The 16,277-nt window shown below is 37.6% G+C and overlaps 2 protein-coding genes across 2 annotated transcripts in view; both read left to right on the top strand.

Moving 5' to 3' along the window:
* The window catches only part of LOC138733924 (cilia- and flagella-associated protein 43-like), a 58,587-nt gene extending 56,273 nt beyond the window's left edge, over positions 1-2,314 (top strand). The window contains 1 exon segment of the mRNA XM_069881442.1: positions 124-2,314. Coding sequence (XP_069737543.1) covers positions 124-281 — 158 coding nt within the window. The 3' untranslated portion in view covers positions 282-2,314.
* LOC138733923 (cilia- and flagella-associated protein 43-like) overlaps positions 2,017-16,277 on the top strand; it is a 31,870-nt gene continuing 17,609 nt past the window's right edge. The window contains 18 exon segments of the mRNA XM_069881440.1: positions 2,017-2,086; positions 2,528-2,607; positions 3,342-3,473; positions 4,340-4,456; positions 5,559-5,639; positions 6,457-6,522; positions 6,524-6,606; positions 7,620-7,723; positions 8,493-8,633; positions 9,682-9,851; positions 10,583-10,735; positions 11,173-11,303; positions 12,021-12,186; positions 12,770-12,883; positions 13,853-13,930; positions 14,661-14,786; positions 15,239-15,343; positions 16,099-16,215. Coding sequence (XP_069737541.1) covers positions 2,017-2,086; positions 2,528-2,607; positions 3,342-3,473; positions 4,340-4,456; positions 5,559-5,639; positions 6,457-6,522; positions 6,524-6,606; positions 7,620-7,723; positions 8,493-8,633; positions 9,682-9,851; positions 10,583-10,735; positions 11,173-11,303; positions 12,021-12,186; positions 12,770-12,883; positions 13,853-13,930; positions 14,661-14,786; positions 15,239-15,343; positions 16,099-16,215 — 2,034 coding nt within the window.

Raw genomic sequence — 16,277 nt, 5'->3', positions numbered from 1 at the left:
TCTCTTTTAAAATGCTTGCTTATTCTATACAAAACTTAGAAGAACCCCAGGACAGGGCCATATAAATACAAACTATACATCATCTGCAAATACAGGCTAACCCTTATATTTCATTTTATGCAGACACACAGCACATTTCTAATGAGATTGCAAAGCAGCGCTACCAGGAGATTTTGAAGCAGAAACACTTACGGGATCTTGTAAAGGAACAGGAAGAACAGTTTGAAACTCTTCAGGCAGAAGCAGAAAGATGGAGATTAAGAACATTTCCTATCTTTTAGTAATCAAAGTCCCCGTGGTCTTGTCTGAGAAAAAGATCTTGTATGTCTACCTTTTCTCTCTGAACTTTTCTTTCCACAAACAATTTCTTCTGTAACTTCTTTAAAAATAACTTCAGTTTGAGAGATACCTGTTTGTCCGTTTTGTACAATTTATACCTAGTCTTATCCCCATTATATTTCAACTCGTGAGATTTATTTCTGCTCTTTTGATTTTATAAACCACATCACTCATTACAGAAAACAAATGGTGCAAGAAATTGTAGACTGATAGAAGAACAGGTGAGGTGTGCTTGTACATCCTTAGTCTGCAATATGCAACTGCAGACATTTTGAAGGCAAAATAGTGCAGGAAAACTATGAATTTTCAGCTGCTTCAGTTCATGGCTACGGCTTTGACTTAATTTTGCTTTTTAAATATGTTTTAACCTGTGATGTCACAGGTGTACATTGCTGAGATGAAGTTGTTTCAGCATGACCAGGTATGTGCTACAGTGGTGCGATAGAAGTTACCCCCAGCCTGCAGCAGCTGTGGCTGCTGTCACCAAGAGAATCATGAGAAAATGAGGTTTAGAATCATCTGGCCTCCTGAAATAGCTACAGCTCTCTCCCACCCCTTTGCATTGATAGGCAGGTTTTTCTCCTGCCAGATCTCTCCAAGACCTGCAATTAGCAACGCAGGTTGTTCTTAATTCATTCTCTCTGGACAGCAAGAGTTAGTATTCTAACAAGCAAGTAAGAAGTACAGATTTAAGTCTAGCAGTGATAGGGCTCATGAGAGGGGTTCGATTTTCTTTCCCTTGACATGTGTAAGAAATTACCCCCTTAAGGAAATAGGAAACAGCATCTGTAAACAAAGCAGTTAAGGCACAACAATAAGGAATGTGATCCCATAGAACAGCAGTCATAGCAGAGAGGGCTGTAGAGTAGTTAAGACTTAAATATTGTTACAATTGAGAAGCCATGATTTCAAGAATAAAAACAGACAGAAGTCACCACGCTCTCTGCACAGACCATGAGGAGAAAATAAGCAATTTCAAGTTTAGTAAAAAAATGACATTGATTGGAGGACAAATGAAATGCTGAAGCTTTATTCAGCTTTATGATGCTGTATTTGAAGCACTCCTATTAGATGAGGCCTTGCTTTTCTTATTTATTTGAAGACAGAAAGCACCCTGGCTCTCACATGAAGTAGCAGAGTAGATAGATGTTGACTGCAATTTTCTTGCCTTCCCTTCTATTACCTCAGGCTGTGGCAGAATGCTTGAGGCACGCTTCCCTGGAGATGGATGTCTGGACCAGTACCTGAATACAAGTGCATTCTGGCACATTTCCCTCGATAATAATTAAAGCTATTCAAAATATCTTATTGCAGCTTCAGGATATTAACATGAAAATTAGTTATTTTCATGTAACTAGCAAAATGCTGTCATTGACTGGCTGGCAGCAGGAAGACAGTTGTAAAATAGGGATGTATCTATGAACAAAGATCTGAACTCTTCCCCATGCGAACATCAACAGAAATTACAAAATAATGCATTCTAAGACAAGTAACCATGCAAAGACTAATCAAAGAATGGACTACCTTCTAAAGTATAACTTGATATAATTTTATTTTTATTAAATAACTATTTTCCAGGTTGTTTCCTGTTAAGTAATGCCTTTTACAGTGCCTACCGTATCCAAGTACTTCTCTTTACAAGTATGTCCTGAGAAAACCTCCTAACCTCCAAGCATAATGTCCCGAAGTCTGCTCTCTGATCAACGCTTCTTATGTGATCAGAACTCAGTCTTTTCTGCTTATGCGTGTGTGTAACTGAACGCTTCGCACCTGTAGATTATACATCTACAAAATCTTCTTCTGTTCTGCTGTAGTGCAATAACTGGTCTTCTAATCCAAAAGAATCAATCAGCTGAGTGAGACTCACTTTCTTGCCATCTGCAGAAAAGGCTGACTGTAGCTCATACAGCATCAGCTGGGTACTGTTTCTCCATTTCACTATCAAAGCCTGCAGTTCAGACAGGTTGTTCTGAAATTGGGACAAAAAAATTCATCAGACCACAGTAGTACTGTCACTTTAAATTATGTGTACCAGCCTTGTCCTTCATCATCACAGCACAAAGTCCAAAGAATATATAGCCCGTTGAGCCTTTTTACTCACAAGTAGTAAATCATCTCAGATTTGAAGTTGGGACACATGGTTGCAATGAATTAAACTTGATGTTTCTTGTTGCCTTTGTGCTTTCAGGTGGCAAACCAGAGGATCCACAACAATCAGTTTTATTTGCCATGGCATTTTGTAACGAGGGACTGTATGCAGCTGGAAATGTAAGGCATCCTTTATGCTTGTAACTTATTGTGTGAAAATCAAAAAGCATTCAAATGGAGTGTATTTGCAGAGCTCACTGCAAAGACAGAAGTCAGAAAAAAAGTGGAGGTCCTCTCTGGTTTTGTCATATATCTTCTTTGTTAGAACTTGAGACAAGAACTCAGAAAGGAGCAGGGAGGGAAGAGATTCCATTTTTTAAGTCAAAGAAGGAACCAAAGAGGACAATACTATTTTTAACAAAAGGCAAAGAGAGTTCTAGAGGAACAGGAAAGAAGGATGGACAAAAAATAGGAGAGGAGAAAAAAATGACCAAGAGAACCACCAAATTGTTTTGTGCTGAATCTCACTCAATATTTAATCCAAAATGATGATTACATTATACAGTGCTGCTTAAGAGAGGGACAAATCCCTATACTGTCACAAAAGAAACAATGTGGAATCTCAAGTGTTTACTAATGAGAGAGTCTGTTGTCAAACATGGACTGTTAGTAAGACTTGTATTAAAAAACACCTTGATTTTTCAAAAAATGCGTTATGCAGGATAAGAGTCATCTGGATTTAAACGTCATGAAGGCAGATGAGACCATTAGCAATGAGATACAGTTAAACACACTTGCTCCAGAGAATTTCAGAAGGTTTTGCCAGTTCAGTTTGCCAGAGTGGGTGGGTTAATTGACCTTCAGGCTGGGATAATTGACCTTGACCTGATGTGGATTTGTACTTTTCTGCACAGGGGGGCGTTTTATTCTTTTATCACATCAAAGATCTGCAGTATGAGACGAAAATCTGCGTTGATATCTTAAAACCCATATCCAGCCTCATATTCTCACCTGATTACGCTGTGCTTCTGCTTGTCACTGACCAGGTATAGCATTTGAGATAACGGCATTATATAATGGCATGTTCCTTTTATTCTGTATGTGCATGCTGGCACTGCCAGTATGAAATGTCTGTAATGTAATCACACAAGTCAACAAATTATACCAGAGGTAAACTTAGCCCATCTTGTGTTTGCAATGAAATCTTGGGCCTTGGGTACATCAGACCTACTGTGGCTATGCGGGAGACTTGTTCTGTGCATCTATCTGAATTTGTCTGGCCACCCAGTCAAAGATCCTTCTTTGACCAGCCTGATGTCCAGAAATCTTACACAAGAGTCCCAAATCCTCAAATTATCCCTGGTTTTCCAGACCTTTAATAATTTAAATTGGCATTTAAATGTGGTTTGTTTGGGTTTTTTTGTGGGGGTAACTTTGGTCACACTTTGTCTCTGATTTCACTCTCCTTTTGTAAAATGCGTAGAGAAGTTCTAAAATCTATGTCTACATTAGTTATGAATTGTTTCTAAAAGGTTTTGAGGTCTTTAGATAAAAACATCTTTTGAAGCTTAAGATTTATTATTTGTGTTTTATGTTGCTTTAGAATATTGATTGGTTTCTGGAGCAATACGAAATAGGGTGGTTTTAAATTAAAGCAGTTATGAGAAACAAAACTTGGAAACGTGACTAGCTGGATCACTCTCAAATGAACCATCCTGATTTTCAGCTAGTGTAAATTTATATAATTTACTAAATTCAGTTGAATTCTACTGGGCACTTTTTACCTCAATTTAGAGTAGAGTATGAAACTTTAAAGAGCTCAGGAAGATGAGTATTTTTTCTTGAAGTCTTTGACAGCTTTTAATGAGAAGTCTCATAGCCCAGGGATGGATTATCTCTCTCTGTTTGTCAGGGGACAATCTATGCTTACAAACCTGCCCACAGTGGAGAAGCTGTCAAACTCCTGGACACATGCAGTAGTTGTTTCCTGACAGCTGATTTTCTTACTCCAGGGGACAAGTACTGTGTGGTAAGAAATTATTTTCTTCCTTATATATAATTGTGGCTCTTTTCAGATGACCAAAACGTTGGTAAGACACAAAATCAAAAGCCTTGCAGAGATCGTGACTGTTCTGGTGTTTGTTACAGTTGTGGAAAACCTTCTCATTAAGGAATTAAATGGCATTAATTCAGGTATGGCCTATAGAAGGGTCAGAACTTGCCCTGGAATGCAGGGTGGATAATTCGCAGGCTGCTAAAATGTTGTATGGTTCTGCTGTTTATTTGCTGTCTCACTAGTGGTCAGGAACACAGCTGAGCAAAAGGTTGATTCAATTCAGAGAACAGATGTCGGAACAAGGAATCCCTGCTGATCTTTTCAGCCTCCAGCACAAACTGGAACAGCCTGAGAGATGCCTTTGTCCCAGGTCCAGGGACAACGAGGCATTACTCATGGATCTGTTCATTCTGAAATATTCCTTGCTTTCCTCCTGTGTCTTGGATTCCTGCAACTCTGATTCATCTCAAGGCCATGAATTCTTCAAGTAGCCAGCCCTGAAATTCTGGGGTGTGAATCAATTAGTTTTGCTGATAATCTGTTTGTTTGTCAATAACATGGGAATGACAAATTTTACCTGAGTCTGAATGAGTGATGTGAGGGTTGATTGATCTCTAGCCACACTTCACTGTGGAATTATAAAATTTCCTGGTTATAAGAAGGCCTCAAAAACATGATACACATAATTTTTCATGTGAGAAAACCAGATGTCACCTTAAGCCCTTTCCTGTGCAAACAAAATGATAAGCAGGTTTTCTATTGCAGGCTGAATGGTGGGAGTGCTAATATTGATCAAGCTTACATGTTTTGCCCTAGATTGTCTCATTCTGCTTAAAAAACATTCCTGTATTTGCATCAATTCACAGAAATGATTACACATTTTCCGTAGGTAGGCGTACCTTGCAGCAACTGGACTTAAAGGGAATTCAAGGTAATTTCAAGCAAAACTAGTAATCCTTGATCTGCTCTGCTCAGACACTATTTGAATTTATATTCTATAAAAGATCACTAGTCATTTCCAGACTATTTGGTTATTCCACTCTCTTTTGACTATGTTTTTTTCTCTGTTCAATAGTCTGTAACAATTTCAGGTGAAGTACAAGTTTGGTTCCTGGAAGATGGAACTTGCCTCAGCAAGCTCAACCTTGATATTCAGGTACACGCAACCAGGAGCTCATTTAGTGACTGATGCTTGAAGTTTTCTTTAGTATTTCTTAATTCATAGCATAATATTCCACAGATTTGGATCAACCTGTGGTGAGGAAAGATCAGTAGTGTCTCTGTACAACCCATGAAAGAGATTTAAAAATATTACGTTTACTTGAACTAATCATCTATTGAACTGGGCCATAAAGCAGAGGCAACATGTCAACCTCATGTCATAGAATCATTGAATGGTTTGGGTTGTTGTAGTGATGTGTCTTTAAGCACATATTTGTAAATAACAATCTAAATTTTTATAATATTTGATGAAATATTTATTTTTAATGAGTGTCAGAACTGAATGGAAAAGTTTTGAGTCTGTAAAAACTAAATGCCTTGAATGACCAGGCTCTTGAAACTGAGTTGATAAAAGTATTTAAAACTGTTAATGCTTTGTCCTGATTTAAGATGCGTTCAAACCCTGAAATCTGACACAGTAAGAGACTCATCCCTTTCTGTAAGAGCTGTACACATAACAATGCACTCACTGTTTCATTGAGGTGGGACTTATTTCACTTTAAATGTGGATATAATGATTTTTTTCTGAGGAGTGCAGAATTGGCTTTTGATATGTAGATACAGAGCATAGGGAAAAAAGCCAAGACGTCTCTAAAATACTTTGTTAAAAACAAGTTTTTTAGCTGAACCATTTGAGGTTTCTTCTTCAAATTTTAGGGACTTCTAAATAGTAAAAGAAGTCGCATACTAACATACAGAATAGTTGTAAAAAAAGGTATGGAACTGTTAATCATATTTTGTTTCTCAACTAGGCAACAGCTATGGCTTGCTGTCCCTCCTCCAGCAGCGTTGCTGTTGGGACCATAAGAGGTCAAATCTTATTTTCTTGATGTTACCAAAGCTGAAGCTCCACGGGTTGTTCACAGAATTTTTCTTTCCAAATTTCCAGTGTTGTCTTTGCAGTAAGTATGAAGCAGCAGGGGCAGTAATATTGTCAATCTGTTTCTTGAGTAACGCTGTTAGTTGAACAAAAAAACTGTTCAAGCTTTGATTCCAAAAATAACAAAGTAAAATATTTTGATGGTTTCAATTATTTTCCAACATATTCTGAATTGCTTGCAAGAGAGGTAGTGGCAGGATTTATATGAGAGAAATATAATAAACCTGTATTTTAAGAAGGTTTAACTGAGCACTGAAAATACTCATGTATAAGATCCTTTCTGGCAGATCACTGTGTGCAATAATTATGCACAATTCCATGTATCCAACTTTAGAGGGCCATTTCTCACTAGAAGTAAATTTAAGTTTTTGTGAAATTAAGTATAAGCCTTTTGGTCATCCCTTTTTATACGGTGGATTTTTATTACCATTGTTAATTATTCATTTGCTCACTGTTCTGGAATTTACCAGTCCTCCTGTAATAAGCTCTAGTGATGTAAAAGGCTTTTTTTGTTTGGTTGGTTGCTTTTTTCCATTATTGAAAAATCTGAGAGTATTTTACTTCTACTTTTTAAAAAATAAAATGGATATTGAACAGTTAAACTTTAATATTAGTCTGCCTGTTATTTGGAGACTCAGATGTGATCACTTTCCACAGCTACCTAAGATAAAACATTAAAAATAGATACGGAAAGCAACTCATTCAAGGTCAAATCAATATAAACAGAGCCATGTCTATTAAAAATAATATCAAAATCTGTATAGCCGTTTTATTTTTAAAAACATAAACTTCATTAAAGATTTGCTGAAGTTGTTAACAGACTGCTATGGAGCATCGTTAGCTTTAGATTGACCACCCACACAATTAGAAATTGCACTCATAACTGCACTTTATATCAGACCCTAATCCTGTAAACCTAGAAGCTGAAATTTCAGTTGCGTTTATGCCCTCAGTGAAGTCAGCAGAGTTATTGGAGTGGAATTATTTGACTCTTTTTATTGAGCTGTTTTCTATTTGGATTTTTTTTTCACCTAGTTATGACCAGAGTGGCCGGTTCCTCATCACTAGGGCTGCAGAAGGACATATCTTTATTCTAGATGCCCGGCCTTCAAAATTATTCCAAGTTCTTGGATATGTAGGTAATAAATGTTACAGCATTAACTACACTGTGTTTTCACTATTTACTGTATTTTAGGTGTACTTGCTTTTTTTTTTTTTTATTTAGTTTTAGTTAGCAAAGGAGCAGGTCAGTCAGAGGGAAGAGAATGGATTAGCTAACCAGCTGATCACAACTCCAGCACAAAAGGAATAGTAGTGGCAAAGAACTTAAGACTTTTGTGGCTCATCTTGAGAGAATTTAGAGTAAAAATCCATAGGTCATGATAGCTGGGTGCAATTGCCTGCCCCGGACATCTTTAACGTGAGGACTGCTGGAACTGTCAGCTTTGCTGCTGGATGCTAAAGAATAAAAATGATGGAATTTTAAGTCACAGAATAATTCTTCAGAAATTTGTGTATTTGTTTTTGCAGCCTCTCAATTCCACTAACGTTATACTTACAGATCGCATCTATAAGTATAGACCTTCATCATAACTTTAAGTGGTGGTTATCAGCAGAGAACCTCAAAATTGCTACAGTTCAAGCTGGATGTAAAGTCATATTTGAATGTTTAATGTCATAGTAACACTTAGCACTCTCAGTGCTGGATGCCTCTAGCTGAAGTTGTGCGCGTGCCGCACTTTCCAAAACCAGGTTGTGGCTTGTCTGATATTTTAATGCAAGTTCCAAACTGTGTGGTTGAGCTGAGATGTGTCCTGAACATGGGTCTCTTTGTTTGATGTGATAACTCGGCAAAAACGTTACCGTGATTCAGTAACAATTTGCATTGATGTTCCCTACCTGCTTCAGCCTTAGCAGATGAAGTGCTGGATCTCTCTGTAGTTTCTGACTTCAACAAGGACTTAGTTGAAGTGGCGGCACTTCTTAATGTGGGAGCGGGCCAGAGAGCAAGACTGGAAGTTTTTTATCTACCTTCAGAACTCACAACAGGTAAGAATATATATTCTGTGATATTTTTCTAAGGGAAGATCATATTATTGCCATCCATTAACACAAATCTTAATCTCTTTCTTCATCTCCTCTGTACATTCTCCTGGGACATCATTTCTCATACAGCATTCGGTAGGCTTTATAGTCAGCTCAATCATTGCAAAATGTGATCTTTTAAGGGAAGGCCAAGGAAGGAAGAAGTAATTCATTTGCAGATTCACAAAGCCATCGCTTAACAACTACTTCTACTGGTGGTGGTTGTTATTGCTGTTATTATTACTATTGAGTGGGCAATGCCCGAAGCCAGTCACAGAGACCTTGTTCTAGGCATCACCCTTTTGCAGACTAGCATATCGGGTGTTCAAAGGGGAATCAATCCCACCAGCCTCTTCAAAGAATTATTATAGGTATGTAATAGCTCAGAAGGAAAATATTAAAGGTTGATCTATCTAAAAAAATAGTGATTCCCTGTCTTTGTTATAGCTTTTCTGTGTAAAAGCACCAAGGAAAAAGTCTACTGTGTTTAAAAAATATTACCTTGTGTCCCAATAGGAAATGTTAAAGAAACTTTCTATGAGAAAAGTGTCACTATGAGGAAAAGGGGGGGGGGGGGGTTAAGGACGCCTAAGAAAGGCAAACTTCCATTCACCTTCTGGAAAACTGATATTCTTGGAATGATCAGTTCGGGGCACTTTCTGGAAACAGGTGGAAAACTAATTCAGTTGTCATGAGAGGTCTTAAATGCATAAATTTAACTAAGGCACAGCAGAGCAGGGTAAATCAGGGTATGCAAACAATTACATCACTGTGGTTAAACCGTTTCTAGGACTTCTTTAGAGCTGTCTCTCTGCTTCACTGCAGTGTGCTAGATTGGCACGACCCCCAGAGTAAGTGTCAAACCTAGGTGTCTTAATTCCTAGTCTCCTTGAAAACTCACATAATGCTCACTCCTTGCTGAGACTGATTTTCTTAATTACTTGATGGGTGAAGCACCTGCATTAGTGGTAATGATGCCTTTTCCTCCCTGTTTCTTTTTTCACGCTTCTAGATAATGATGAGTATGTTAATGACCAAGGAATGTTTGATGCTAGTGCCATTAAACAGGAGCGTTATGATCTGGATTGCCCTTTGAGCTCAGCAGTCAGATTGAAGGATAATATTGTGTATGGTTACTGTACCTCTGGACTTTTCATCTGTAAATATCATCTCACTGAAAAGGTAATTTTCTGAAGCTGCTTTATTTTGGGTGATGGTTAAATACCATCAAACAAAGGCTGTAGCTGAAGTTAATATAGCAGGATATTATCATAAAAAGTCATCTCTGCACTCAAAATATCTACTCCATCCATAAACATCAACTTTTAGTATCCTACCACCTGCTCAGAAATCTGGCAAAAGCAATCTTCTTGTTTGATTACAGAGAAAGCCAAATGTTGCTTCTTAAAACTTGTACAGCTTGCAGGCACTTCATGTGTAGCTTCTGTGTTGGAGCTGTGCTTTTGTGCAGTCTGCTGAGTAACTGGAGTATCCAGCTCTTAAAAGCACTGAGCCCATGTGAGCCCATGACTCTAAGACACAACTGCAAACCCAGCTCAGCCCTGCCTGAAATGAAGTAGTGGTCACTGTCATTGCCTGCTGATGAACTGGACCTCTCTGTAGCTCATAGGTCTCCCCCAGTTTGAGTCAGGTCAAGGAAGAAGGTGAATTCCAAAGGTGGGCATTCCTCCTTGACAACTCTGGGCCCAGGCACATAAAAACACACAGACCCTTTTGAAGAGATGAGAAGCAAATCATCGTAGCAATGTTACTGCTTCCTGAGCTCAGAAATCCAAGTGTTTGGATTGTAAATCACCACATGTGATAACCCACAAAACTGCCATCAGCCTTCTCAAAATGGCATAGACATCTCCATAATCTGAACTGCTGCTAACATTTTCTTTGTTCGGCAGACTCTATCGGAAGACCCATCAGTATTTTTATCAGAGAAGAGGATTCGTAGCAATCAGTTTGGATCGGGGATCCTCTGTTTATCACCCAACGGCCGGTGGCTGGCATCAGCAGCGAACGATGGTGTTTTGTTCGTCTATCACACTCCTACTATGGTAGGTAGGCATCCAGGTACAGGCTTTGTTTGGTGTACGCGAGAAAGAGGTGTGCAAGCTACTTTCTTTCACTGGAAGCTTTTCTTTGCTTGAATATAAAGTGTTCCAGAAAAATTTACGTTGAACATGAACTGTCATAACATTATATAGTACAATTGTTTTTATAACTGATGATTATACAAACTACTTACTTTCTTCTCCAGCAAATCTTGGGGTAGATAATTTTACTACTTTTCGTTATCATCACCTGCAAAATTAGTATTCTAGAAACTTGTCCCATCTGTAGTCAAAAATCACAAAATCATAAATCCTAGGCTTTTATATACTTCGTGTTGACATTTTGGATTGACTTCTATAAGAAAATACAGAAGCATAGTTTATAGACATACCCTGTTACAAAAACATATTTACTCATACTGCTTCTGTGACTTTTCTAGGATATACTCGCTCGTATGCATTGTCACTCATATCAAGGAGGAGGAATCAGATCCACGGTATTTTCTCTGGATAGCAAATTTATCCTTGTTATTGGGAAAAATGATGGTGCCCTGGTGTGCCTGAAATGGAAGTATGTATAATATTGATGGTGTGAATTTTTGTATCCTGACAGACAAATTTTGCATCTATTTGTGATTCTAGACTTTTTATTAGTCTCAAAGTAAGGTTAAGAATTAGATGAAGTCACTCCTCTCATCATTAGAGGTAGCTTCCCTAGCTCATTTAAAGCTTCCCACCAGTGTTGTGGAGAATGTCTTGGACTTTGGGTGCGGTTGCAATACAAGATAAAGGAGTGTCTTCTGATAAGCATTACCCATAATAAGCTGCTTATCACTCTCAAATAAACCATCTGGAATGGGGTGTCTGAGGATCTAAGCCATATAATCTCATGAGATACCATTTTATTTCAGTGATTAGGGGACATTACAGATTTAATGGGAGGGAATTGAACTGTGCCCATAGAGAGCTCTTAGCAAACATTAGGAGTGAGGGACACGTGAAACTACAGCTTTTCTGTGGTATAACAAATGTTCAGGCAGATGCATAAATGGAAGATGGGTCCACCAGAGTGGTATTTCTACTCTGGGGAATGAATCTTTCAGAATTTCTAATTCTGAAGAAACTTCACTTAATTATGAATGCTAGAACTCAAACAATATTAAATCATATGTAAAAATATTGAATAGGCATTTTTGAACAACTTAGTAATTTTGTTATATGGAATATTTAATAATTTGTCCTTTATTATAAGACATAAAAATACATCAATTTATTTTCCATTTACTAGGAAGGTAAAGAATACTGAAGCTGAGGAAGCTGATCTTCACTGGCGATCTCTTCTTGCTATACTGAACAAGTCCACTTCAAATGAAAATACTGTTTTACAATCCATGGCAGAACGGCATTTTGACCCAGAATCCACAGCAGAATCACTTCCAGAAGGGAAATTTAAGGTGGGGGTTTTTTTTATTTTTAGGGAAGCGGGGGGAAGGTTTGATCATTATCCTAAAATTGCACATGATAAAAACTGTCCTCCAAACAAACTCTGATCCTTTTGCAGAAGTAGCAAAATACTCCCAAGGATAGGCTGAATATGCTTAATTCTTAATTTGTAGAATAGTATAAACAAGGAAATGGAATAGTTATGGGAAGATGGCATTCACAGCTTCAGTTTCACATGGTTTCTTCAGCCACAGAAAACTCTGTGAAAGTCAATTTCTCCTCATGTGAAATTATTTGTCATTTCCAGTGTGATATTACTGCTATACATTGTGTGTTGTTTGTTTTCCTGTTGAAATCAAGCAAAGCAGCAATTACAGAAGTTAGTAATGTCAGGCCATTTGAGTCAAAAGGCTTTGCATAACAGCAAGGGTTTTCTGGACCAAATCTGGAGCCTGGTTAGGGAGTAAAAATATTGTAACATTCTCTTTAATGACGTGGTGGTGCTTCTAATGCGAGTCCAATTTTTATTTTATTTTGGTCTCTCTCTTATTCTCTCTAAGTACCTGAGATGGATGTTTATATCCTTAATTTCAGGATGCATCGCTTAAATCTTCCAATGTAGAGGTGACAGAGGAAGACGGAAACGTCACCAGTTCATATTCAGCCAATACCAATGAAATGACGTGGATAGATCAGAAAATGAAGAAGGTACTTCGATAGAACAAGTAATAATCAAAACAGGAGTTTTCAAGAGTCAGTAGTGATTTGAATTATGTGCTGTAAAGTAATCTACTTTCTAAAGCTCTTCTGACATTTGGGCCTCCCTTTAAGGCGTTGCCATCTAGACCTTTAGAAAAGTTAGGGTCAACGTTATAAACACACCAGAGCAGGTACTGAGCACAATAGGAGCTCTAAAGGCCAAAAGGCCACTTCTACACAAGGAGTAAATGAAAAAAAAAAGAAATTGCCAGAGAAATCGGCTTCCTTTAGAAACTTGTAAAGATGTTTTTCTTCTAAATGTCAAGAAGTTACACAGAAGATTATTACCAGAAACCAAGCAGGTGCTTCTTCCCAAGGGCCAGAATAAAAAATTCTACAGCACTGATAAATCAATAGTCAACAATATGACATTAATTGCAAACCCCCTGAGGTTTGTTTCAGGTTAAGGTTGAGGTGAGTATGATGTGGAACCAAAGTTTTTTAAGAGTAAAAGTTCATCAAAGATCTAATAGTGTGCAGAGAGGGGATTTAGTGCTTTGTGAGTCTGGAAATTGCTATATTAATGTTAGCATAGATAATTTTTTTCCTCAGAAATATGAATTATGGGTGGTAGCAGGTTCTTTTTGTTATGAACCAGAGCTGTATATATTCTCCAGCTTCTGGGGCTCAATGATAAGACGAAATATCATTGCTTTCTGTGTGATCTCAGGAGTGACTTTCTTTCTTTCCTTATTTTAAGCTCTGTTTCTGTATAACCAGTTTACAGTGTGAACTGGGTGTACAATCATTTTTCTTTTTAGCAGTTCTAAGAATCAACCTATTGAATTAAGCTTATGTCTATTTCAGTTATTAATCCCTTCTGAGTTTTGTTTTCTGTACAGATAATGTTCCTTTAGATCACTTCAGTCGTTTCCTGGGTTATTTTTTATTTTCAAAAATATATCTGTTGTATGTCAGGTCATTAGAGAAGAGACTGAGAGGTTTGCTAACCAGAAGAAAGAGCTGCAAATGGGAATTAAAAAGCTGCATGAAACTGTGAGTTTCTTACAAGTGTAATGGCTTAGCTTACAGTTTTGTTTACATGTACACTTCCTTTACAACTATCAGCTCTAGTGCTTAGTTACATTTTTGTCATAAACACTGAGCAGACAGGTAATAGAGAGATTTGTCTCTTCAGGGACAGCGTGCTGAACCTGTCAGGAACAACTGTCTGGTTCTGAGGTTCCTTTGCTCCAACTAAAAAATTTGTACCACCCTTATATCTTGAGCAATCTATCCCCTCAGCAGGCTAGTTTCTGCTGGTCTAACAGCCTTCCGTTATAGAAACTGTCATCCTCTCCTCTTCCTTCTCCAGTTTGTTTTCCAGTTGCTCAGCTCCCAGCATATCCTGCTGCATGGGGCTGTTCCTCCCCAGATGCAGGATTTTGCATTTCCCTTTGTTGAACTGCATGAGATAGATAAAAACTTTTGAAAGTTCTCAGAACTAAAGAATGAACAATTCCATGCTACAGATTCTTAGAAAGTATGCACAACTCCACATATAACATCCAAATGAGCTTTAAGGGAAGGATGAAATATATTCACATAGTAGTCTCTGTCACTAGGTACAGGCAGCACGTTCTACCAATTACCATGAAGCAGTTAAAAGTGGAGGCAATTAAAATGATTTTCTCTGTTATCAAGTTCCACAGTGTTAAAACCAGTGTTTCCTCTATTCACATTCGAATTACTTTTTATTCCTTATACTTATTTTTTAAAAAAACAGATTCAGAAAATGATGCATGAAAATGAACTGGTGCCAGACATTGAGAAACTGGAGCAGCAGGAGTTCAACCTGGATGTAGAAGAACAGGAAAGAGCACAAGAAAAGGCTGAAGAAGAAGTGGCCAGGGTATGATAGAGTGGAAAGAGAACATTTTAAAACTAGCAGTGAAAAGGAGAAGCAATAACTGAAGAATAGAAGATGATCTCAAAGTTGTTCACTGTTGAGAAGCAGGAAAGCGTAAAAGTATTTTAAGTCACTTTTTGAAGCAGGTGAATCTGCTAATGCAGATATTGCCAGTTGGAATACGATCTATGCCAGAAACTGTAAATCTGACACTGTGACCTTGGGTACAGCGCTGCTTAAGTTCTGGAATGCTTTTCTTCACATATGAAATGACACCTTTCAGTAGCAGTAGTATGCAATATCATTTTTGGAGAAGATAGCTGCAGTAGTCTAAGATTATGAAATACGGGTAATTCATTTAATCTGCCAGGTTTGTTTCAACAACTCAATACAAATTGCCTATATCTTGTTGGTTTGCACCACATGTCATTATTTTCTTTTCTGTATCTTGAAAGGTGAGGAAGGAGATTGAAATGGAGAATTTAGCCAACTGCTATTTGCAGAGTGTCATCAAACATGAGTGCTGGGATCCAGTGTGTGTAAAAGGACGTGCTGTTAAGGTAACCATCACTTTCTAACTCACTTACTGCAGTAGTTTATTGATTCCTTAAGGTACTGAAACAAAATAAATAGAAGTATAACACATTTCTGGTTTGCTTATGGTATGAGGAAAAAAACCACTTCTTTCCAGGGCTCATGCAAATCTTTCATTCTGTTGATTTTGACCGAGCCTGGCTGATTTTGCCTTTTAAAGTGGATAAATGTGCTAATAAGCAAATAAGTAACTCCTTAGTTCCTAGATACTAGAGAATATCTTCATGCAGTGTTGCTAAACGGAGAAGGTAAATATTATATTTCTGTGTTGGGTCAGTAGGACTTCTGCAACACAGAATGTAAAAGCAAAATTTAACCCTGATTTAGCCTATTTTAAACAGAGGGATATTAGTCAAACTAGTGATACTAGATTATCTCAAGGGTGGTTAAAGACCGAGTAATTTTACCAAAAATCTTGTCCTGGTTGAATTCTGTGAATAAAGAGGACATAGCCAGAGGTTATTTAAAAAAAAAAATAAATAAAGGCAGCAAATTTTAAACCAACCATTTTTACTACCAAAAAGGCAAGTGGTTTTTTTCTGACTCCTATATTCTTGCTGGATTGTCTACATTAATTGATCATCAATATTATTTCTGATTTTAAGAAGCCTCTGTAACTATTTAGCATTCAGTTTTTGGACAAATGAATTAACAGATGTGTTCTGAAGAAGTTTTTACCTTGGGTGTTTTTGTTTTCTAAAAAAAAAATATAATTGAACAGTGCTTCCATATAGCTTCTGAAGTGAAAAATTATCCAATGAAGGAACGTACTGAAGAAGAACTGAAAATTCTGGAGAAAGTTCTCCAGTTAAAGAAGATTGAGACAGCTGATGATGAGGTACAATCCCTTTGAAGTACTGCATATAGGCATTTCAGATCAGAATGCTCTGAGTTGGCATC

The sequence above is a fragment of the Phaenicophaeus curvirostris genome, unplaced genomic scaffold (assembly GCF_032191515.1).
Source record: "Phaenicophaeus curvirostris isolate KB17595 unplaced genomic scaffold, BPBGC_Pcur_1.0 scaffold_46, whole genome shotgun sequence".
Taxonomy (NCBI): Eukaryota; Metazoa; Chordata; class Aves; order Cuculiformes; family Cuculidae; genus Phaenicophaeus; species Phaenicophaeus curvirostris.
The sequence above is the reverse complement of the archived record's forward strand: the minus strand, read 5'-3'. Positions and strand labels throughout refer to the sequence as shown.